Source organism: Nyctereutes procyonoides, unplaced genomic scaffold (assembly GCF_905146905.1).
Source record: "Nyctereutes procyonoides isolate TBG_1078 unplaced genomic scaffold, NYPRO_anot_genome, whole genome shotgun sequence".
NCBI lineage: Eukaryota > Metazoa > Chordata > Mammalia > Carnivora > Canidae > Nyctereutes > Nyctereutes procyonoides.
This window is the reverse complement of record NW_026575155.1, coordinates 12438752-12463828: the sequence shown is the minus strand read 5'-3', so window position 1 is coordinate 12463828 and position 25077 is coordinate 12438752. Positions and strand designations below refer to the sequence as shown.

Below are 25077 nucleotides of genomic sequence, written 5' to 3'. Positions count from 1 at the left end.
AAAGAAGTAATTTCTCTTTTATCCAAATCAGTGGTATTTTATAAATTTAAAGTGTTAATTTTGGCAAATTGGTGTCTCAGTCTTGGTCATCTCTTACAGGTGACAGGTTTCGTTCTATCATTGATGATGCCTGGTGGTTTGGGACGGTGCTGAGTCAAGAGCCATATCAGCCACAGTACCCGGATAGTCATTTCCAGTGCTACATCGTTAGGTCTGTATGCAGTTGAAAATGAAGCCTCTACAAACATTGACTCATTGTGGTGGGTGGTTTTATGACCATGGTTAAGGACCATGATTTAGTCTGTTATTGAGTCCTGTCAGTCTCCCCCCTTACAGTGTCTCTAGTATGTCTCTGCTGCTTCCTATTTACTGGTACCGGGACCATTTCTGTACCCACCCAATATAGCAGTGTAATACTGCAGGATCCTTGTTCAAGAGCACACATTGTATCATTTCCTTTGTTTATAGAAGGTTTTGCTGCTTTTCTATTGGCTGTGGAATAAAGTCACATTCTAAACTGGTATTCAAAACTCTACTGTGTCTTTGAGTTGTTTTTTTGCTTTTGTTTTTTATTTATTTATTTTTTATTTTTTTATTTATGATAGTCACAGAGAGAGAGAGAGAGAGAGGCAGAGACACAGGCAGAGGGAGAAGCAGGCTCCATGCACCGGGAGCCCGACGTGGGATTCGATCCCGGGTCTCCAGGATCGCGCCCTGGGCCAAAGGCAGGCGCCAAACCGCTGCGCCACCCAGGGATCCCTGTTTTTGTTTTTTTTTTTTAAAATGCCTACCCTGGCTATAAGCCACAGAGGATTTCTGGTTTAATATATTTTCCTAAAAATCTTATTAGTAATATTTAAACTTTGATTGCTACAATAAAATTTTCACATTTTATTTTTCTTTACTCTTGTAGTTGGCTAGCTAGTTGTTAGCCACAAGTCGTGTTTTTTTTGTTTGTTTGTTTGTTTGCCACAAGTCGTTTTTATGAGAGCTAACTAGACTTTGTTTTTTAACAGGTGGGACAATACTGAAATTGAAAAACTTAGCCCATGGGACATGGAACCTATTCCTGATAATGGTATATAATTTTTAAATATTTTACCTATGTTTTCTGTTTGAGAAATGTTTTCGAATTATTATGGTAACTGTGAGCTTTACTAAAACTCAAAAAAGACTTTTTTTTTTTTTTTTAAGATTTTTATTTACTCATGAGAGACAGAAGGCAGAGGACATTAGCAAAGGGCGAAACAGGCTCCCCGCAGGGCACCTGATGTGGGACTCGATCCTGGAACTCCAGGATCACACCTCGAGCCAAAGGCCGTTCGTTGCTCAACTGCTGAGCCACCTAGGCGTCTCTCAAAAAAGAATTAATGGGTATCTGGCTCATTAATTATTATCGTAGGCTTCCAGCTTGATGCTGACTGCATCTTAGTAGCCCACTGTCGTTTCCCATGTAATCCTGGCTATTTTGTAGAATTTCTCTCAGTTTGGGCTTGACTTGTAATTTCATCCATATCCAGGGTTTGCATTTTTGGCACTAGTGTTAGAGAAGTGATATGTATATGTGGTCCTCCGTGCTTCCTGTCAGGAGACACATGATATCCATATGTTCTATTCCTGAAGACATTAACTTTCATTCTGTGATTTAGGTGGTGTCTGCAGGTTTCTCCACTGTAAAAGAGCTACTTTTTCCTTTGTAGTGTTTTTTAAATGAGTTTCGACAACTTAAATATGGTATATTTGTTTGATAATTTTTCTTTTTAATGGAATTCATAGTTGATCCACCTGAAGAATTAGGAGCTAGTATTTCTGTCACTTCAGATGAGCTAGAGAAATTGCTCTACAAACCACAAGATGGTGAATGGGGTCAGAAATCGAGAGATGAAGAGTGTGAACGAATTATTAGTGGCATAGATCAACTTTTGAATCTTGGTAAGTTTTTGAGTGTGAATTTTCATGTTTAAGCTTTCCACTCCACATAAGTATTTTAAAATAGTGGCAAACTTGGGGTTGTGTTCTTCACTACAATTTTTATTTGCTACCTTTTGGGTGGGCTTGCAGTGTTAATTGTAGCTTTATTTTTGAATCATTTGTAGAGAAATAATCTCTTAAAGGTAATGAATTTATTGATCAAAAATTCTTTTTTCTCCCTCCACAGACATAGCAGCAGCTTTTGCAGGTCCAGTTGATCTGTGTACATATCCGAAGTACTGTACTGTAGTAGCTTATCCAACTGATCTTTACACAATCCGAATGAGACTCGTTAATCGATTTTACAGGTCAGTAGAAACCTCCTTTAAAAATAGTTTGAAAAGGTATTTGATCGTCCTGACCAGAGTAAATGGAGGTGGTGGTTGATGGTGACAGGGGTGAAGTAGGGGGGCTGATGAGCATTATTTTCGGTTTCATTCTCTTTCATTATGGTAATTTGTGGTCTTATATATATATATATAAGACACTTAGATGTTGAAGAGAAAGCAAATAAAAAAAATGCCATGTTTCATTCCTCAATCTTTAGTATTCTGTTTTTTTTTAAATGAATATGTTAAGTAGTTAGATATCATATTTGTTTTTATTTGCGTGTTAACATTCTTACTTAGCTTGATTTAAAGATATAATTGGTTAAACATTGGCCTTTGAAAGATAAATTCCCCAGAGTCATCAGCTTTTTATCTTTGGCTTCTGGAGAACTGGTAATTATAAAATTTCCTATTCTCAGTGATTTTTTTTTTAAGTAATTGATGGTATTTTATTTTTTATAATTCATCTATTTCAAGAAATTACCAGTACAAAAAACTGGCTTCTTATACAGTTGGTGTAATTTGTCTCCATAGCCAAACCTGGGAATGTGCATTTGTTCAGAAATCACTTTGCCTGGTTACTCTCTCAGGATTAATGGTATTTAACACATGTTCTTAAATGCGTCTCAGTAGCTTCAGTAGTATCTCTAGAGAAGGTAAAAGGGTGGGTTACTTTGTTAGTTTTCTGGATGTTATGATAGAATGAACTGTTAAGATTTTTGGTCTTTAAATACATTCTCTGTGGTTTAGCTTCTGACGTGATTGCTTATGACTGTGACAGGTTGACAGCATTAGAAGGTGGTTTAGCTTGATGGCTTATGATTTAATATATTAATATATGCTGGCTTAATTTTTAAAATTTGATTTGTCTTTTCATTTTCTAACGTGTAAAATGCCTACTTTTTATTTTGAAGGAGGCTATCTGCATTAGTTTGGGAAGTCAGATATATAGAACATAATGCCAGGACATTTAATGAACCTGAGAGTGTAATTGCAAGATCAGCTAAGAAGATAACTGACCAACTTTTAAAATTTATAAAGTAAGTTACCTCCTGTTACAGATATGGTGGAAAAGTGACTTTGCATATTGCACCTCTTGCAGCCAACCATTTTTTAATTTTTGCTCTCTGAATTTTTAACTTTTAACATGCTGCATTAAGTGGCATTTCTTTACACACGTATTGTAATCATAATTTCAGTAAAGGCATGAGAAATCAAGAATCCAGTTTTTTTTAAAACTTTGAACTAATTTTATACTACAGAAAGTTGCCCTGTATATACCCTTCACCGGTTTCCCCTTAGGTTAACTTTTTTCATACCTGTGGTATCCTCATGAAATGTTAAGAAATTATTCTTGGTGTCATACTAATGGCTGCAGTGGATTTCCTCAGTTCTTATGGCAGCATCCCTGCTGTATCTCAGGACCTAGTCCAGACCCTTGCTGCTTTCACTCATCTGGTGTCTGTGTGTCCTTTTATCTGTTATCTAGCCTTTCCCTTCGCTCCTGACTTCATCATTATTTCTCACCACTTATTTTGTGGAGAATATTGAGTTTGGGTTTGTGTGAGGTTTTGTCATGACTAGATTGGTTTTTGTCTCTTTGGGATTGTATCCCATGAGAGTGGTTGTATAAGGGTGACTCAGCATATGCTTCTTGCACTGGGAGATCAGTTTGCAGGAGTAGAATGGAAACTGACTTGGAAAATGAGACTTGAGTTTTAACCTCATTTGTTTGATTGAACATTCTTTGTCACTTTGGACAACTTACTCAGCCTGTTTCCTTTAAATTTAGTATTTTGCTGCATGATCCTTTTTTCTGTTTGTTTTCCAACGTTGCTGTATGATCCTAATGCCCTTCTACCATAGTCACACAAATTGTTGGAAAGAATTGTGTATTGGAGAAGGTGGTTTATAAACTGTGCCATCATTTTCACCATCAGGCCGCACACTGGGAAGTAACTGGTTCCAAGTTTTTCAACTGGGTTGAATCTGCTCCTGGCCCACAATTTTCATTTTTCCACTTCAGAAAAATCACACACCCATTTTGATCTTTCTTATGCCTAGAGATTCCTAAATTAGCATTCTTTCTTTTTTGGGTGCAGTGAAGATATAATTTGCTTTAATTTGTACTTTTCCCCTCTATTTTATCTCCATCAGCCATATGTTCTTGGTACTCACTGTATGACTATGACTAGTTATGTGTAGGAAAACTCATCCCCGAGTTCACCCAATTGAGCATGTATTATTTCTGGATTACCAGCTTAGTTTTATACATACTTAGTTGGGGGGGGGGAGAGGACTTGCTTTCAGTATTCTAAGATGGTCAGTTGTTTCCACAGAGGGTAGATTAAAAAACCCTGGTATTCCTCTACTTGGAGAACCATCTATATCTTAACTTGCAGTTTGAATTTTTTACAGCAGTAACTACATCTGCATACTCTAAAAATATGAAAAATTGTTTTTTAGGAATCAAGACTGTACAAATATCTCAGAACTTTCCAACACTTCTGAAAATGATGAGCAAAATGCCGAGGATTTGGTATGAAGTTTGCCAATTTTATAAAGATTTTTGTTAATTTTAAATAGTAACTTAAAAATATTGAGTGAAGTAGAAAATACCAATTCTCGCTATATTCCAGTGAACTATGAAAACTATTTTGATAAAAATATATTTCTTAATTGTCTAGACATTCAGTGAGGTAATTTGTTTTAACCAATAATTGATACCAAATAAAATACGTCTTTGCAAATAACATAGCTGCAGAATGTTCTCTACTTTTGCAAAAACCAATATCTGAGAGTTGGATTTAATTGTAATTAAAAAAAATTTTTTTTAAAGATTTTATTTACTCATGAGAGAGGCAGAGAGAGAGAGAGGCAGAGACACTCTGGCAGAGGGAGAAGCAGGCTCCATATGGGGACCCCAATGTGGGACTCGGTCCCCAGACCTGGGATCACACCCTGAGCTGAAGGCAGATGCTCAACCACTGAGCCACCCAGGTGCCCCAACTGTAATTAAAAATTAATGAGCTTTACCATGTTCCCAGTACCTACAAGTTCTTCACTCAAGATTATTTTGAAGTTTAAGGCAAATATCAATGGTATAAATAATTTCACTTCATACAGAATCAGGCACTAAGTTGCAGGAGTTTTAGGAAGGATACTCTTTAAAAACACTAACCATTATCAGTGTAATATCAATTTCTACAAGACCCCTAACTGTAATTCACTGATTTTCAAGCTACTTTATATTGGAATAAAAATGGGTACACAAATATTTGATTTAGGGAATAGGAAAATGTATAGAGTAGGAAATTGAGGACATGTAGGAGATGGTTTCTAGGGTTTTATGGATGGAAGTAAAACACAAATTTAAAGTTGCTTATGCATGTACTATATTTAAGTCATGTACAAAGCATTTTTTTATCACTATCTTTTGGAATTAATCCATGTTCTTAAGGAATGCAAAAGGTTATTAAGAATGGTTGGTTTGTTGGAGGCTGGGTTCCACAAAAATCATTTGATAGGGTCTGGTCTGCCTTTTGAGATTTTTGTAAAATAAGTTAAAAACCCTGGTAAGACCTAATGTCTTTGATATGCATTTAGATTATTATATTTCTAATGAGAATGTTAACACTTAAGCTGCTCTGATTTTTATTCTAGGATGATAGTGATCTTCCTAAAACATCTTCGGGAAGAAGGAGAGTAAGTTAATCTACCTGATTAACCTTTGTCTTTTACTTATTCTGTGTTTTGAAAGCAGCCTAAAGGGGGTCCTGGGTGGTGCATTTGGTTAAGTGTATGATTCTTGATTTTGGCTCAGGTCATCTCCTCAGGGTTGTAAGGTTGAGCCCTGTGTTGAGCCCCCTACGTCAGGCTTCGCTCTCAGTAAGGAGTCTGCTTGTCCCTCCCCCGCCCACATGTGGTATAATGAATAAATAAAGTCTTTAAAAAAAAATAAAAGCAACCTAAGATCTTAGATGTTTCTCTGAAAAGTTATATTAGAATTGGGTATTGAGTGTTTTATGAGAGAAATGACAAATCACTAAAAGGTGGGTGGGTAGTTAGGGAAGGTTTATTGGAAGAATTGGGACTTGAACTGAGTTCTCACAGGGAGCTGAGTAGGAAGGGGACATTCAGAAAGTAAGGAGCTATTAGGACCCAGGTCAGAAAGTAGGCATGTGTGGCATGTCCCCACACTAGTGATAGAGCATTGGCCTGGCTGGTTTAGGGGCGGAGTGTGGGAGTGAGCAGAGTAGCAGCATCTGGCTGTTTGTTACTTTGGGAGCAGATGATGATGGTATTGAAAACCAAGGATTTTATTTTTGTACAACCAAAATAGTTGAATAGATTTTGGAAGTTAACAGGATCAGTATTAAAGGAAGTGATTTAGGAGTCTGTTGCAAGAAGTAGGAGTATAGGATGTGGGAGCCTGGTCAAGGACAGTGCTTGTATGGAATGGAGAGGCAAGGAGAGGATAAGCCGTTATAAGGGGAACTTTGTAGGATTTGATGATTAAACCTTTTTAAAAAATGACTTGTTAAAAGGATGGAGTTAAAGAGAACAGTGTACGGATATATTAAGTTTTGAATATGTGGTTAGAATTTTATCACCAGCAGGTCTTTTAAGTTCTAATAATAAAAGTAAAGATTGTTGATGCTTAACATTTTGGGGTGCCTGAGTGGCTCAGTCGGTTAAGCATCCGACTCTTGATTTCGGCCCAGGTCTTGAGATCGAGCTCTGTGGCAGGCTCTGCCCTGAGCTGCAGATCCTGCTTAAAGATTCTCTCTCTACACTCCCCACCCCTGATCTTTTTTTTTTTTTTTTTTAGTTTTTTTTTTCTTTTTTTTTTCTTTTTATTTTTTATAAATTAATTTTTATTGGTGTTCAATTTACCAACATACAGAAAAACACCCAGTGCTCATCCCGTCAAGTGTCCCCCTCCGTGCCCGTCACCCATTCACCCCCACCCCCCGCCCTCCTCCCCTTCCACCACCCCTGGTTCATTTCCCAGAGTTAGAAGTCTTTATGTTCTGTGTCCCTTTCTGATATCTCCCACACATTTCTTCTCCCTTCCCTTATATTCCCCTTCACTATTATTCATATTCCCCAAATGAGTGAGAACATACACTGTTTGTCCTTCTCCGATTGACTTACTTCACTCAGCATAATACCCTCCAGTTCCATCCACGTTGAAGCAAATCCCACCCCTGATCTATATGCATGCACATGCTCTCTCAAAAAAGAAATGCTTTACATTTTAAACATCCAAATGCTGCTTAAATTTAAGCTTAATATGTTAATTTTCCAAATATGCTTGCCCCAAATAACATTGAAAAGTTAGACTTGAATTATTGTCATCCGATTGTCTCATGTCCCCTCTTCTCTCTTCAGGCCAGCAGCTTGAACTCTCTGCTGCTGACTCTTCTGCCTCATTCTTTTTTTTTTTTTCTTAAGGTTTATTTATTTATTTTAGAGAGAGAGCATGATCACGAGTGGGAGGGATAAAGGGAGAGAGAGAATCCCAAACAGACTCCACATACAGGGCTCAATCTCACAACCCTGAGATCACTAACTGAGCTAAAATCAAGAGCTGGGACGCTTAATTGACTGAGCCACCCAGGTGCCCCCCCTTCTTCCTCACTCTTAAAAGGACCTTTGTGATTAAATTGGGCCCATCCTGATAATCCAGAACAGTCTTCCCCTGTCAAGATTCATGCCTTTAGTCAAGTCTGCCATGTGAAGTGACAGTCATGAGTTCTTGGATTGGGATGCATGTATCTTTGGGGCCATTATTTAGCTTACCAAATTATTCCAGGTGATACTTCATATGTTGTGAACATTCTCTACACTTGAATATTAAGTGATGGGGTCAACAATATTTCCAGAGTAATGGAAGTGGTGCTATTGGGTTTTTATAGAAAAGTGGGTTCCTTCCAAGTAGGTAGAAAATAAGAGTAGCCACATTGTTATAGTACAGAAGACAAGAACTCACTTGCATTTTTACCACTGTAATACGCCATACCACAGTGTTAAATTTCCAAGAATGAAAAAACTTAATATTGTAAATGTGTTTTTAGGTCCGCGATTGGAAAAAAAGGAGCATCAAAGCAACCAACTATGTTGAAAGTAACTGGAAGAAACAGTGTAAGGAACTAGTGAACTTAATTTTTCAGTGTGAAGATTCTGAACCATTTAGACAACCTGTTGATTTGGTTGAATATCCAGTAAGTTGCCATTGTTTGAATGCTTGGGCCTTTTCTTATTTTGTGTAGAGATTGGGGTGGAAGTATTTAAAGTAAGCTTTAATGAGTAAGATGTCTTAGCTTCATGTTGACTTTGTCTCTTACCACTAAGTGGAAGAGTTGTATTGCATATACATTTTCTTGAACTTACAGACACTCCTGTAACTTGGGCTGAGACTTAATCACTGCTACATCATAGTGGCAGGATCCTACAGGTTATCTATTATGTAAAACTGTAAATTGGATAAAAGTATCTGTATTCATCCTTCTAATATGGGAATGGAAAATTACCTTAAAAAAAGATTATAAAGCACAAATTTACTGTAGAAAGTTTGGAAATTACATAAAGAGTGTAAAGAAGGAAATAAAAACCATTCCATATCCCATGAAGTATATCATTTTGGTATATTATGTTTTTATGTCTGGGTCTCTTTTTAAAAATTATTGATGAGTCTTCAGGTCTTCTAACCCTTTTCTCCTCTCATTTTGAATATTTTAGAGAACTGATGCACTTACGTTTCTAAAAGTTGCAATTGTATCTTTGTACTAATTATTGTTTTTAAAACCTAGGACTACCGAGATATTATAGATACTCCAATGGATTTTGGAACAGTAAGGGAAACTTTAGAAGCAGGAAATTATGACAGCCCTTTGGAATTTTGCAAAGACATCCGGTTGATATTTAGCAATGCAAAAGCATATACACCAAACAAAAGATCAAAGGTAATTTTAAAAGTTGTTAAAGAAAAGTGTGCATAGTCTATGTTGATGATCATTTTGCACTTGCTGATAAATGTTGGAACATTGCAGACAGGTGAGGAGAGCAAAACCACTGGTAAGAAGAGCACTCTGCCACTGCCCAAATGTCTGCTGTTTGGTACCATACAGCAATTAATGTTTTCCTTTCCTGAAGGCAACAAATGGGAATTGTTGGGACTGAGGCAGCCAGTGAACTTGATACATAGATGTAGAAATCTTGAAAAGTGGATTAGAAATTTACTGATAGAGGCTGGAAGAATATTAAAAGTGAGGAAAGCAAGATCTGAAGTGGGAGTAGGACTACTGACACCATACTCCATACTGCTATTTCGGATCCAAAGAGGAAACACAGGAGCTGTCTTTTTTTTTTTTAATTTTTAAAAATTTTTTAGGATAGTCACACACACAGAGAGAGAGGCAGAGACACAGGCAGAGGGAGAAGCAGGCTCCATGCGCCCGGGAGCCCGACGTGGGATTCGATCCCGGGTCTCCAGGATCGCGCCCTGGGCCAAAGGCAGGCGCTAAACCGCTGCGCCACCCAGGGATCCCTGATTTTTTGAGAACACTAGTAGAAAGTACATCCCTGAAGTATTGTTAAAATGTTAACACATTAGATAACTTTTCAGAACTTGTTGAAGCATAATAAGTATACGAAAGTGTACATTTTCACAAATACCACAAATCCTTGTAGTCAGTGGGTGTTGGGTAATTAAAAAAAAAATCAATGATTTGAGAAGATTTAAAGTAAAACGCTTAGTATTATAGTACCTTGTCTATGATTATTGATTATCACTGTTTATTAACCATTTTGCCTTAATTTCACTCTTTATTATTTATTATCAGACACTCCTGTGTTATTCTTACTTTGAGAACTCTTTGCATTCAGTATGCAAAATTAACATCTATTTAAACATCAGTTTAACATCAGGTCTGACTTTTTTTTTTTTTTTTGATTTTATATATTTATTCATGAGAGAAACAACGAAGAGGCAGAGACATAGGCAGAGGGAGAAGCAGGCTCCATACTGGGAGCCTGATATGGGACTCAATCCTGGGACTCCAGGATCATGCCCTGAGCTGGAGGCAGGTGCTTAACTGCTGAGCCACCCAGGCATCCCAAGTCTGACATTTTTCTAAACTTGTGTTACTGTCAGTATTCATCATTAGTGAGACCCTTTATTTCCAGAGAGAAAATAAATCTCAATCATACCTTTTTCCCCTTTATTTAAAATACATATTTGAGGATATTTACAACTCACCCAATTAATTTATTGGAGTTTTGTGTATTATCAGAATTTCAAAGTCTTGGTTAAACATACGTAACATAAACTTTATTATTTTAACTACTTTTAAGGGTACAATTGATTGGCGTTAATTATATTCACAGTGTTATTCAACCATCGCTGCTGTTGCCAAAACTCTTTTGTCACCCCAGGCAGAAACAATAACCATTAAGCAGTGACTCCACACTCTCTCACTCCCCTCAGCCCTTGGCAGTGTCTCCTCTCCTTAGTCTGAGTATATGTCTGTCTATTCTAGATATTTCATGTAAGTGGAGTCACAACATTTGTCCTTTTGTGTCTCGCTTCTTTTACTCAACAGAATGTCTGAAAGGTTCATCCATGTTGTTATATACATGAGAATTTTATTCCTTTTTATGCCTGAATGATATTCCATTGTGTGGGTATATGACATTTTGTTTATCTGTTCATCTCCTGGCAGACAGTTGAATTGTTTCTGATTTTTGGCTATTAGGAGTGATGCTGCCATGAATATGGATCCTGTCATCATCTGTGAATAGTGATAGTTTAACTTACAGCCTTACAGTCGGAATGATTTTAGTTTCTCATTTTGTTAAATTGTTCCAGCTAGAATTTAGAGTATAGTGGTGAAACCAGGCAATCTTGTCTCATTCCTGATCTCAGGGGAAATGATTTTCAGTCTTTCACCATTGCGTATGATGTTAATTGTGGGTTATTTTCATACATGCCCTTTTTTCATTTTAAGGAGCTATTAGTTTTAGCCCCCGTTTTTGTTAATTGTTTATGTTCAATTCAGATGTATTACTGGATTTTACATAAACCCAGTGAGAAGACAGATATGAAAGTTGTGATTCTTAAGAGAATCAGAGGTTTCAAACTTAATATGATTAAGAAAAAAAATTACTTGTTAAAATTGGTGACTTAAACTAGAATTCAGATTTGAAGGAAAATAATTTAAGGTAAATACAAAATACTGGAAATAAGTGTCAGATCACTTCAAAGATGAAGTGGGATTTTGAATTTCACATATATTGTACATATGTATGTATGTATGTACATATATAATTACAAAGCATACAGGAAATTTGTGTATCCTACATGCTTTTTTTCCCCTAGAGATTCTCTAGTGTTAGTCTCTCTACCCTTCTGCCCTGTGCATCAGAGTGATTGATATATATAGCTTTGAACATTAAACTTTTCACTTACTTTCCAAGAATGATTGTGAATGAGTTGAGAGTACTTCTTGTAAATACGTAGCTGTACCAAAGTTATTTACAGGAGCATTTAACATCACATTGCTGAATTCTCTGAAAGCTTTGTCACTATTTAATTATAAAAACTGTTAAAACACAATCTTACATCTGTTAAAGTTCTAGGGTCTATTTTCTTCCTCTGGATGAAGATAGCTTTTGGTGTGTAAGTCATGTATAGATCCAGGTGGTGGGCAGCCTGGGTGGCTCAACGGTTTGGTGCCGCCTTTCAGCCCAGGGCCAGATCCTGGACACCTGGGATCAAGTCCCACATCGGGCTCCCTGCATGGAGCCTGCCTCTCCCTCTGCCTGTGTCTCTGCCTCTCTGTCTCCCTCTCTGTGTGTCTGTCATGAATTAAAAAAAAAAAAAAAAAAATCCAGGTGGCATTACAAACTGTAAGTTGGAGACAAAGGCGAAAGCACCTTTTGTTTCTGCGCCCCAACAAGACATGGTCTTTGCTGCCTAGATGGCAATCCTAAAACCAGCCAACTTCACATCCAACTTTAGGAGAAGGGAATATTCTTTTGGATTTGTACATGTAAATGTGAAAATGGGAAAAGCCAAATGAGAACATTTACATGTATATGTAAGTCTTAGCCTCCAGAGAATGCTTGATTTAAAACTGCTTTCTTTTTGCCTGAGAGGTATATGTTGCTGCCTGTTCTTGCAGATGTTGCTGAAGGAAGGTTGGGGCAATGGATAAAATCTGTAACAGCTAGTGTCTATAACACTGATGGAACAGATTACAAGTAGCCTACTTTATACATTTTTTGTGTGTATGTGAAGTGTTTTAAAAGATATGTTGTAACTCTGCTTTTGTTTTCATATCCTTGCAGATTTACAGTATGACCTTGAGATTGTCTGCCTTATTTGAAGAAAAAATGAAGAAAATCTCCTCTGATTTTAAAATTGGCCAAAAATTCAATGAGAAACTCCGAAGAAGCCAGAGGTTCAAGAGACGACAGAATTGTAACCGTGTCAATCAGGCTAACAAAAGTATCAGGTGAATTAGTAGTTACTGCAGGCTTTGTATGCAATTAGAAAAATTTCAGGTTGTGTTACTTCCTTAATTTTATTCTAAAACGATTAGGAGTACAGTATGTTCAGAAAGATTTTTTTTTTTTATGACTTGAAAGCACCGTGTGCATATAGAGCTATTGTATACTTTATAATTGGGTAAATTTTAAAGCATTTAATGAAAATTAGAGATTTTTAAAATCTTAGGAATACAGTATTATTTATTACACAAGAATCTCTTTTTTATTTTTATTTTTTTAAGAAGCTCTTTTTTAATGCAGAGAGTAAAGTGGCCACTTTGGGCGACCACTGAGCATTTGATTACGTAAAGGAAATACTGATTCAACATTATGTACCCTAATTTTTCTGAGGACTAGTAAAAAAATACAACATGCAGGGCTTATTTATCCTCTGTCAGGAGTTTAATATTTATGTTCTGTCTTCCTTGACTATGTAGCTTACATTAATACCAGATTTCGGGTATTTTAAAAGTGTTGGAGTGTGAAAATGGAGTAATTAATTTAATCTGTGTCCAGGCTTGTTTTGAACCTGCACTGCACCCGTGCTGGGTGTCTTCCTGCCAGTTTGGGGATTCCACTCTGTATCTCCTTTCAAAACTATCTTCTTCAGATTACTGCTATTGAATTCTCACACGAAGTTTGTTCTTATTGAGCTCCCTCTCTTCCTTTTTTGTGCTGCTGTTGTTGTCAGAGTACATCTTTATATGTTATGGTTTATCTGATTTTCTTTATAATTGGTTAAGAAAATAATTTAAAAAATCATTTATACTGTTAATTATACTTACCTATGTGATTACCTTTCCCAGTGGTTTTATTTTTTGTGTGGAGTGAGTTACCCTCTGGTGTCCTTTTTTTTCCAGCCTGACGCCCTTGAGGGTTTCTTGTTTCTCGTAAGGCGGGTGTGCTAGCAATTCATTCTGGTCGATTTTTGTGTGAGACTAGTTTTGCTAGGTTGTAGAATTACCCCTTCACCCCCACATTTTAGTATTGCCTCCCACTGCCTGCCTGCTCACCTCCCGCTGTTTCCGATGAGAAGTTGGTGAGTTTTATTGCTGACATTCCCTCCCTTGTACATACAGAATGGTTTTTTCTCCTGCTACTTTCAAAATTCTGTCTGCATTTTGCAACCGACTATGATGTGTGTAGGAATTTTTCCAACTTTGTAGAGCAATGTTTTTCATCAAATCTGGGTGGTTTTTAGCCATTACTCAAATATTTTCTGCTCCTTCCCTCTCATTTGGGGACTCCTACTATACATCTGAAGCTTCCTTCATTTTTCCTTCTTTTTCTGTTCTTCATCTGGGGTAATGCTCATTGACTGGTCAGGTCACAGCTTCCTGTACCAGCACACATCTGCTGCCGGACCAGTCTTCTGAATGTCTGTTTAAGCTACTGTGCTTTTCAACTCCAGAATCTTTTTTTTTTTTTAATAATTTGTGTCTTCATTGATGTTCTCCGTCATCGTGCTTTCCTTTAATTCTGTAAACATCATTTGTTCTTCCAAATGGGTTTATAATAATTGATTTAAATATCCTTAGTTCAACATCTGTGTCCTTTCAGAGACATTTTCTGTTGCCTGCATTTTTACTTGTATATGGGTGGACTTCTTTAACTCTTGGTAGGTCTTCTATTATTTTGTTGGAAACAGGACGTACTTGCTAATACAACATGGCCATTTTGGACATACCATCTCTTCAGGTTTTCTCGCTGTTTGTTGACCTACTGTAGAAACTCTGGATTCTGATCCTTCTCCCTGTGATGGTGCTTGCTGCTGCTGGCTTTGTTTAGTGAGTCTCCTAAACCACTTTAGTAGTCTGTGTTTCCTAAAATGCTAAGCCACAGAAGTCTGCTTTTAAAAAATTTAAAAAATTTTTTTGGCTTGTCTTCCCAGCTGTTTTCCCTGACTTAGCATAGCTCAGTGGTCAGAAGTTTGTGCTTAAACATTTTCAGTAAACCTTCCACACTTTTTGAAGGTTTATGTGGAGTGAAGCAGACTTCACTTTCCACTTACATATTTCAGGCATGAGTCTCAAGGTCATCCTTGGACGACTAGATAACAGGACTCTCTCTACTCTTTGTTGAGTATGTGTAGAACCTTCCACATCCCCAGGAAGACACTGGAGCTTTTCAGAGACTCCTGTGACTGTCTCTCATTCTCTAGATGCCTTTAAATTTTTGACTGAACTCTTGTTACTTTCACCGGTGTGGCAGCTTAGGCAGCTCTAGGATTGGCCTGGCTGGATTTGCCAGCAGTGAGTGTAGTGCCCTTGGATAGGGCATGTCCCTATTTGGTGAAGCTCCCAAATCAGGCACCAGCTCCCTCCACTTCCTCATCCTGATCCTCAAGGCTGGGCCACAGGTTTGGGGTGTGTGTGACTAGGAGGAGCCCAAAGGTGAAATGCCAAAAACTCTTAAGTTTTTTCTTAGATTCAGAAGGTTTTCTTGAATAAACACTTTTTAATTTGTTAAGTGCCTGTGACTGTTTCCCACAGTTGTGAAATGACTTTTTTGGATGATTTTGCCAGTTTTATCTTTGCTTTTTTGGGTGAGAGGATCTGCCAAAGTCCTCCTTGCATCTTCATCTCCTTGTTTAGAATAACAGAGCTGCCCTGAAGCAAGTAAACATGTGCTCCTTGGGTAACTGAATTTGTCCTGTTTAGCTGCTTTATAGCCTGTAATTCAGGGACATACGTTACGAAGTACTATGTGAGTCCTCCCTCCCTCTTTTTTTTTCCAACTTTGAATTTTGAAATAATTTCAGAATTATAGGTAACGTTGAATAATAATCAGAAGAACTTTTTTATACTCCTTACCTGGACTCACCAATTTTTCATAGTATGTCACATTTGCTTTATCATTGCTTTATCTTTTTGCTAGGTATTTTTCTTCTAAATCATTCAAAAGAATATTTCTAAGAAAACCTTTACAGATCCTACCTAAATACTTAGTGTGGGTTTGCTTTTTAGGTTAGTAGGATTCTAACTACACCTTACTTACTGTATTACTATTGTTTGACCCAATGATGTTCTTAGGACAATTTTTTTTTTTTCCTAATCTAGACTCAAATGAGGATTTGACATTGCATATAGTTATTGTCTCTTTAGTTGTTAAAAAAAATTAACTCATTTAATCATCACATAGTCCTATTTTTTATTTTTTTAAGTAATCTCTATGCCAGTGTGGGGTTCGAATTCACAGTGCTGAGGTCAAAAGTGATAGGCTCCACCGGCTGAGCCAGCCAGGCGCCCACTCTTCAGACTTAATCAAGACTTTTATTTTCAACTTTTGTCTTCTTAATTGACATTTTTGGAGAGTATGGGCCATTTATTTTATAAAATGACCCTCAGTTTGGTTTTTCTCTTATCATACGAGTTTTTTCATTTAATTATTTTAAAAAACTCTTTCTTTGAACCAATGAAGAGTAACACTTAAGAAAGACCTAGGATAAAAAGGGAACATTCTTAACTCTGGTGGTGTTTACCACTTTGTCTTCTGTTTGAAATGAAGTTTATGATGAATATAAGCATGTAATTCTTTCTTTTTGTATTTATTGGTCTGCCCTCTAGTTCGTAATGGAAGTTAATATTTTGACATAATAAGCTTTGAAATTTCTTGATGATAAATAGTTACTGCTTTCAAGAATCTTGTGGTTATCTTTAAGCTCAGATGCCTTGGATACTCTTTAAAAGCTCCTTTATCTTGTTTTAAATGAAAATACTCAACATGAATATTACCCAGATCTGTAATTTAAAACCTAAGACTGTCTTGTCCTAAACTTCTACTTTTTCTTCATGATCCATGGCTTTTGAGACCCAGCATGGTGAACTAGTTGGTACCTAGAAGTATACAGATTGGTCTTAATAAAAACTATTTTGTTGTGATCTCTTTTTTGCCTCTGTTCTTACTGTTTAGGTTTTGTTGATATCTCCTCTTAATTTTATACTGTCTTTCGGAACATATAAATAGACCAGAGAGAAAATTGTGTCTTATTGAGACTCAGTTTTGTAATATAAATGAATGCCTATATATATGTTGGCTCCTTTTGGCATTTAAATCCAGAGAATTTATTTTGTAACTTTACTACTGGATAATTTGTTCATTACTCCAGTTTGGGGTAAAATTATGTCAGATTTAGAGTAAGAATATTAGTAGTAATCCATGTCAGAATAAGATGTTAACAATGAATGTTTTAATGTTTTGATCATAAAATTCTTGGGTTAAGTAATAGTATACTTAGGCATTCTCTGTTTAATTAAATTTTGTTTCCTTTGTTCATGTCTTTGACCAGAAATATCAAGCAGAAGCGGTTAAAATCTCAGACAAAAGTAATTCCTGAATTGGTAGGTTCTCCTACTCAGTCTACCTCCAGTAGGGCTGCTTATTCTGCAAGCCACAAGACCAGTGCTAGTGTCTCTTCAGGTATGACGTCTGGGGACTCCTCAGATTCAGCAGGATCAGGATCATCAGAAAGAATGAGAAGTAGGCCTGTCACTCTAAACAATGGCTCTACATTATCTGGTGAGATGGGAACATTGTTATTTAACTGTGTAGCATTGCTAGTTACTGTGGGTTTAGAGGAGAAAGGAAATAAGACTAGCCCTGACAGCAATTTACAGTTCATTGGAAAAATCAAAAGTAACAAATAGGAACAGTTACAGCATGTTTGATAAATGCTGGTCTTTGCAAATGGTACAGCCACATTCTCTGCATACTTGAATCTTCTATATTTTATTTTATTTGTAAAAGATTTTATTTGAGAGAGAGAACGAGAGAGCATAAGCAGGGGAAGCAGCAGAGGGAGAAGAAGAAACAGGTTTCCTGCTCAGCAGGGAGCCCAGTGCAGGGCGTCATCCCAGGACCATGAGATCATGACCTGAGCCAAAAAGGTAGATACTTAACTGACTAAGCCAACCAAGCGCCCCTAATCTTCTGCATTTTAAATAATGGGATAGAAATATCACACTTTGTATCCAAAATAGATGCTTTTCTTTTTCCTTTTTCTTTTAAAGATTTTATTTATTTATTCATGATAGACGTAGAGAGAGGCAGAGACACGGGCAGAGGGAGAAGCAGGCTCCATGCCGGGAGCCTGATGCAGGACTGGATCCCGGGACTCCAGGATCACGCCCTGGGCTAAAGACAGGCGCTAAACTGCTGAGCCACCCAGGGATCCCGCTTTTGTTTTTCTTTAAATTAAAAAAAAAAAAAAAAAAAAAAAAAAAACCAAGGTAATCATGTGAGCTTAAAACTGGATGGCCTAGTGAATTCTAAACTGTTTATGTTCTTGGCTATTTGGTAGTATAACTAAAGCTGATCCTAACCCTTTGTTAACATTGTAGGAATGAGGCTGTGGTGTATGTTTACTTCTCTGTTACTCAAGAGTGACTTTGGCGACTTGTGATGATAGTGTAAAAATTACTATAATTTAAAATAATAGGGATCCCTGGGTGGCGCAGCGGTTTGGCGCCTGCCTTTGGCCCAGGGCGTGATCCTGGAGACCCGGGATCGAATCCCACATCGGGCTCCCGGTGCATGGAGCCTGCTTCTCCCTCTGCCTGTGTCTCTGCCCCCCCCCCCCCGCTGTGACTATCATAAATAAATAAAAATTAAAAAAAAATAATAATAGAACCAGGGACATCTGGGTGGGCTCAGTGGTTGAGCGTCTGCCTTCAGCTCAGCGTGTGATCCTGGGGTCACAGGAGTGAGTCCCACATCGGCCTCCCTGCTGCATGGGAGCCTGCTTCTCTCTCTCTGCCTATGTCTCTGCCTCTCTCTCTCTCTCTGTGTCTCATGAATAAATAAATAAAATATTTAATAAAAAACTAAAATAATAGGACCAGAGAGAGTGCAGCCACATATTAGAGTGGCAAGCCTTGCAGAAGAGTTTGGGTTACTTAATTGGGTCCCTTGATGAGTAAGGGAATCACATGATGAATTCTATTTCTAGAGGCTCAGTCACTTTGGCAATAATATGCAGGGAAGGGGAAGAATCTGGAAACTGGATCAACCTGCTGGGGAGTAGAGTGGAATATTAGGATAGGAGCAGTCAAAGTGACAAACGGCAGAGCTGTTTCAGGAAGAAACACAACTTGGTGATTGGTGTCCTAATGCAGCCACTCTCTTTAATGTGGAGTTGGGTTGTATTTGTGGAGCAAAATTTTATCTTTAACAGCATGCTCCCACTCACTTTTATGAAACTCTCATTCTGTGATACGTGTAAGAATGGAGTAGACAAAAGAGCAGGAAACATTCCTGTGCAATGTTCACGTTGGAGCATGCACTCATTCAGTGAAGGTAGTAGGGAGAAGTGACCTGTACTATTTAAATTATTTATCTTGTTTTTTTCTATCCCTCCCCTGTCCCCCCTTCTGGTGGAACATGCAAAAATGACCTCTTGAGCTGAAAACATGTGTGGTACTACTACTGTGCTGTTACAGGCATTACTAGCAAAAGGCCTGAAAGCCTGTCTGCTGACATGGGACTCAGCGGTTGTCTGTCCTACAGGAAATACCGATCTCATAGGATAGAAGTAGATGGGGAAGCTAGTTACATTTTTAAATAGAAGTTTATGAAATACAGGGATCCCTGGGTGGCGCAGCGGTTTAGCGCCTGCCGTTGGCCCAGGGCGCGATCCTGGAGACCCGGGATCGAATCCCACGTCGGGCTCCCGGTGCATGGAGCCTGCTTCTCCCTCTGCCTGTATCTCTGCCTCTCTCTCTCTCTCTCTCTATCATAAATAAATAAAAATTAAAAAAAAAGTTTATAAAATACATAAATTATTTTCTGAATCCAATACAGGATTAATATGTTACTTTCAGAAAGAAGAGAGCAAGCTTGATTTGGAGTGCTGATTTGGTACTTTTTAATGCCACAATTTTATGAGCTATTCTTTGAAACAGTTTTTTAAAAATATCACTTCTGAGTATTTTGAGAATCTGCTTTTAGTCAGTTGTGTGTGTAAAGACAAAATATGTGTGATGAACTGTTGATGCTTTATTTTTCTTAGAAAGTGAAATGGAAGATTCCTTAGGTACCTCTTCATCATCAGCTTCAAATAGTTCAGAGGAAAGCAAAGAGAGTTCAAGACCTCGTGAATCTTCTTTACGTAGTGGGCTGGCCAGAAGCAGTAATCTCAGGGTGACCAGAACCAGAGCTGCTCAAAGAAAAACTGGTAAGAGACTCAGTGGTTGGTACTTTGGAGGAATGTGTATCAAGGGAATCCATAAGCTAAGCATGGAATGGTTTATTGTTTTAGTACATCTACTATGTATGGTTAAATGTTCTTTTTAGTTTTTATAAAAATAGATATAATTGACATATTTCAGGGGTAGAACAAAACGATTTGATATTTGTGTACAGTGCAAAATGATAACAATAAGTACAGTTACCATCAGTTACTATATATAAAGTTTTTCTTTGTTTCTTGTGATTAGGACTTTTACAATTTACCCCTAGCAACTTTCAAATATGCTTAACTACAGTCATCATGCCATACCTTATATCCCTGTGACTTACAACTAGAAATTTGTACCTTTTGACCCTCTTTACCTCCCCTTCCCCCACCAGTCTGTTCTCTGTATCAGTGAACTTGGTTTTTTTGTGTGGTAGGTTCCACATGTAAGTGAAAATCCTACAGTATTTGTCTTTCTCTGTTGACTCATTTCGCTCACCAAAACACCTTCAAGGTCCATCCATGTTGTCACAAATAGCAAGGTTCCATTCCTTTTTATGGCTAATATTCCATTGTATGTGTATACTGCATCTTCTTTTCCATTCATTCATCAATGGGCATTTAGGGTATTTCCATGTCTTGGCTTTTGTAAATGATGTTTCAATGAAATTGGGGTGCAGATATCTTTTTAAATTAGTGCTTAGGGGCAGCCCCGGGTGGCTCAGCGGTTTAGTGCTGCCTTTGGCCCAGGACCTGATCCTGGAGACGCAGGATTGAGTCCCACGTTGGGACTGCATGGAGCCTGCTTCTCCCTCTGCCTGTGTCTCTGCCCCCCCCCCCTTCTCTCTCTCTCTCTCTCTCTCTCTCTCTCATAAATAAATGAATAAAATCTTAAAAAAAAAATTAGTGCTTAATTTTCTTTGGGTAAATACCCAGAAGTGCAGTTGCTGGATCGATCATAGGGTAGCTCTGTTTTTACCTTTTTGCAGAACCTCCATGCTGTTTTCCACAGTGACTGCACCAGCTTGCATTCCCACCCACAGTGCATGAGGGTTTCCCTTTCTCTACATCTTCGCCAACATTTTTTCTTGTCTTTTTGATGACAGCCATTCTAACAGGTTTGAGGTGGTATCACACTGTATCACACTGTGGTTTTTGATCTGCATTTCCCTTATTGATGTTGAACATCCTTTCACATTCTTGTTGACCATTTGTGTGCCGTATTTTGAAAAATGTCTCCTGAGATCCTCTGCATTTTTAAATCCGATTATTTTTCCTAGTGAATTGTATGAGTTCTTTATTTTGACTAATTAACTCCTTATCACACATATGATTTGCGCATATCAGTAGGTTGCCTTTTTATTTTGTTGATGATTTCTTTTGCTGTGCAGAAGCTTTTAGTTTGATGTAGTCCCACTTGTTTATTTTTCGTTTTATTGCCTTTTGTTCCAAAAAAAAAAACATGGGCAAGATCAATGCGTTTCATCTAGGAGGTTTGTGGTTTTAGATCTTACATTCAAGTTTTAAATCCATTTTGTGTTAATTTTTGTGTACGTGAATGATAGTACTCTTGTTTCCTTCTTTTGCATGTTGGCTGTCTGGTTTTCCCAGCACTGTTTATTGAAGAGACTATACTTTCTCCATTGTATATTCTTGCTTTTTCTGTTGTAAATTAATTGACCATATATGTGTGGGTTTGTTCTGAGAGCTCTCTTCCATCCTTTCCATCCTTTGGGCTTTCTCTTTTTCTTTTTTTCTTTTTCTTTTTCTCTTTCTCTTTCTCTTTCTCTTTCTCTTTCTCTTTCTCTTTCTCTTTCTTCTCTTTTTCTTTTTCTTTTCTTTTCTTTTCTTTTTTCTTTCCCTTTTTTTTTTTTGTGAAAACGAGAACGCTTGAGCTAGGGTAGGGAGAAGGGGGGAGAGAATCTTACGTAGGCTCCACACCTAGCACACAACAGGGCTCGATCTCACAACCTTGAGATCATGACCTCAGCCAAAATCAAGAATTGGATACTTAACTTGAAACACCCAGAACACCCCCATCCTTAGGGCTTTTTATTTATTTATTTATTTATTTATTTATTTATTTATTTATTTATTTATTTATTTATTTATTTATTTTAATAAATTAATTTTTATTGGTGTTCAATTTACCAACATACAGAATAACACCCAGTGCTCATTCCGTCAAGTGTCCCCCTCAGTGCCCGTCACCCAGTCACCCCCACCCCCCGCCCTCCTCCCCCTCCACCACCCCTAGTTCATTTCCCAGAGTTAGTAGTCTTTATGTTCTGTCTCCCTTTCTGATATTTCCCACACATTTCTCCTCCCTTCCCTTATATTCCCTTTCACTATTATTCATATTCCCCAAATGAATGAGAACATACATTGTCCTTCTCCGATTGACTTACTTCACTCAGCATAATACCCTCCAGTTCCATCCACGTTGAAGCAAATGGTGGGTATTTGTCATTTCTAATGGCTGAGTAATATTCCATTATATACATAGACCACATCTCCTTTATCCATTCATCTTTCGATGGACACTGAGGCTCCTTCCACAGTTTGGCTATTGTGGACATGGCTGCTAGAAACATCGGGGTGCAGGTGTCCCGGCGTTTCATTGCATCTGAATCTTTGGGGTAAATCCCTAACAGTGCAATTGCTGGGTCGTAGGGCAGGTCTATTTTTAATTCTTTGAGGAACCTCCACACAGTTTTCCAGAGTGGCTCCCAGTTCACATTCCCACCAACAGTGTAAGAGGGTTCCCTTTTCTCCACATCCTCTCCAACATTTGTGGTTTCCTGCCTTGTTAATTTTCCCCATTCTCACTGGTGTGAGGTGGTATCTCATTGTGGTTTTGATTTGTATTTCCCTGATGGCAAGTGATGCAGAGCATTTTCTCATGTGCCTGTTGGCCATGTCTATGTCTTCCTCTGTGAGATTTCTGTTCATGTCTTTTGCACATTTCATGATTGGATTGTTTGTTTCTTTGCTGTTGAGTTTAATAAGTTCTTTATAGATTTTGGAAACTAGCCCTTTATCTGGTATGTTATTTGCAAATATCTTCTCCCATTCTGTAGGTTGTCTTTGAGTTTTGTTGACTGTGTCCTTTGCTGTGCAAAAGCTTCTTATCTTGATGAAGTCCCAATAGTTCATTTTTGCTTTTGTTTCTTTTGCTTTCGTGGATGTATCTTGCAAGAAGTTACTGTGGCCAAGTTCAAAAAGGGTGTCGCCTGTGTTCTCCTCTAGGATTTTGATGGAATCTTGTCTCACATTTAGATCTTTCATCCATTTTGAGTTTATCTTTGTGTATGGTGCAAGAGAGTGGTCTAGTTTCATTCTTCTGCATGTGGATGTCCAATTTTCCCAGCACCATCTATTGAAGAGACTGTCTTTCTTCCAGTGGATCGTCTTTCCTCCTTTATCGAATATTAGTTGACCATAAAGTTCAGGGTCCACTTCTGGGTTCTCTATTCTGTTCCATTAATCTATGTGTCTGTTTTTGTGCCAGTACCACACTGTCTTGATGACCACAGCTTTGTAGTACAACCTGAAATCTGGCATTGTGATGCCCCCAGCTATGGTTTTCTTTTTTAAAATTCCCCTGGCTATTCGGGGTCTTTTCTGAGTCCACACAAATCTTAAAATAATTTGTTCTCACTCTCTGAAGAAAGTCCATGGTATTTTGATAGGGATTGCATTGAACGTGTAAATTGCCCCTTAGGGCTTTTTAGATTTAGAAGGGAAATCTGTTTTGGCATTAAGAGGCAGAGAAAAACAGTTCTAAAAGAATCAATTCATTAAACATGTTGAAATAAGGAAGAGCTTTTTAATCTTATTGCTACTTTATTTCTAGGTCCAGTTTCTTTAGAGAATGGTTGTGGCAAAAAAGCCACTCGAAAGAGAGTCTATTTAAGTGACTCGGATAACAATTCATTGGAGACTGGTGAAAGTCTGAAAGCCAGGGCTGGAAATAACCGGAAAGTGCTCCGGAAGTGTGCTGCTGTGGCTGCCAATAAGATAAAACTAATGAGTGACGTGGAAGAGAACTCCAGCTCTGAAAGTGTCTGTTCTGGACGTAAGCTGCCTCACCGTAATGCTTCTGCTGTGGCTAGAAAAAAGTTATTACACAATTCTGAAGATGATCAGAGCTTAAAGTCAGAGATTGAAGAAGAGGATCTGAAAGATGGAAATCAGCCATCACCACTGGCCAGTTCTCATGCTGCCCAGAATACTGTGAATGAGTCTGAAAATGGGGATTCAGAGTCAGAAAGTGATTTGCGAGTAGCCCGCAAAAATTGGCATGCCAATGGTTATAAGTCACATACTCCAGCAACTTCTAAAACAAAATTTCTTAAAATAGAGTCCTCTGAGGAAGATTCTAAAAGTCATGATTCAGATAATGTACATAACAGAACTGCTGGTCCATCCACATCTGGGCAGAAACTTAAGGCTGAGAGTGCCTCAGAGGAAGAAGAGGAAGCAGATTCTGAACCAAGAAAGTATGCCGGTAGGAAATACAACACAGGCCGCAAGAATCTTGCTTTCCTTAAAAAAGCAAAGATCTTCAGTGACTCGGAGGACTCCGAATCTGAAGAGCAAGATAGAGAAGATGGCAGCTGTCACAGAATGGAAGCGAACCTGATTAGAGGGGGTTCGAAGTGTGAACCCACTGCTGGGTCCCATTGCTTCTCAGATCACGTATCTGAGACTGATTTGGATTCAGATGACAAAATAAAAGAAAAACCAAACAACTTTATGAAAGGTAATTCAAAACACGTAACCTTGGTTCACTGACCTGTTCTCACTGTTTTTCTCTCCTCATAGCATACACTGTTTTTCCCCATGAAACTTTTCTTTGCCAGTTTTCTGTCCACCCTGTGCATTCTCAGTCTTTTCTGTGCATCCTTGATCTGTGTGCATGTGTACCTGGTGGTTAAGTATGTTTAGTTTTATTCACATAACAGGCAATCTTGGCCAAACAGCTATTATCTAGTAAGATCTCACGTCTTGTAGCAGGTGTGGGTTTCAGAAAAGCCAGAGGCAAAGTAC

At 38.0% G+C, this 25077-nt stretch overlaps 1 protein-coding gene across 3 annotated transcripts in view; it reads left to right on the top strand.

Annotated features, from left to right (window-relative positions):
- The window catches only part of BRWD1 (bromodomain and WD repeat domain containing 1), a 121880-nt gene that overhangs the window by 84600 nt on the left and 12203 nt on the right, over window positions 1–25077 (top strand). For all 3 annotated transcript variants that reach the window (XM_055313324.1, XM_055313323.1, XM_055313322.1), the window contains exons 28-40: window positions 100–211; window positions 1017–1078; window positions 1777–1932; window positions 2159–2279; window positions 3215–3340; window positions 4767–4839; window positions 5964–6005; window positions 8381–8527; window positions 9116–9268; window positions 12654–12820; window positions 17143–17372; window positions 19861–20025; window positions 23882–24790. In XM_055313324.1, coding sequence (XP_055169299.1) covers window positions 100–211; window positions 1017–1078; window positions 1777–1932; window positions 2159–2279; window positions 3215–3340; window positions 4767–4839; window positions 5964–6005; window positions 8381–8527; window positions 9116–9268; window positions 12654–12820; window positions 17143–17372; window positions 19861–20025; window positions 23882–24790 — 2463 coding nt within the window. The remainder of the gene's footprint in view (window positions 1–99; window positions 212–1016; window positions 1079–1776; window positions 1933–2158; window positions 2280–3214; window positions 3341–4766; window positions 4840–5963; window positions 6006–8380; window positions 8528–9115; window positions 9269–12653; window positions 12821–17142; window positions 17373–19860; window positions 20026–23881; window positions 24791–25077) is intronic.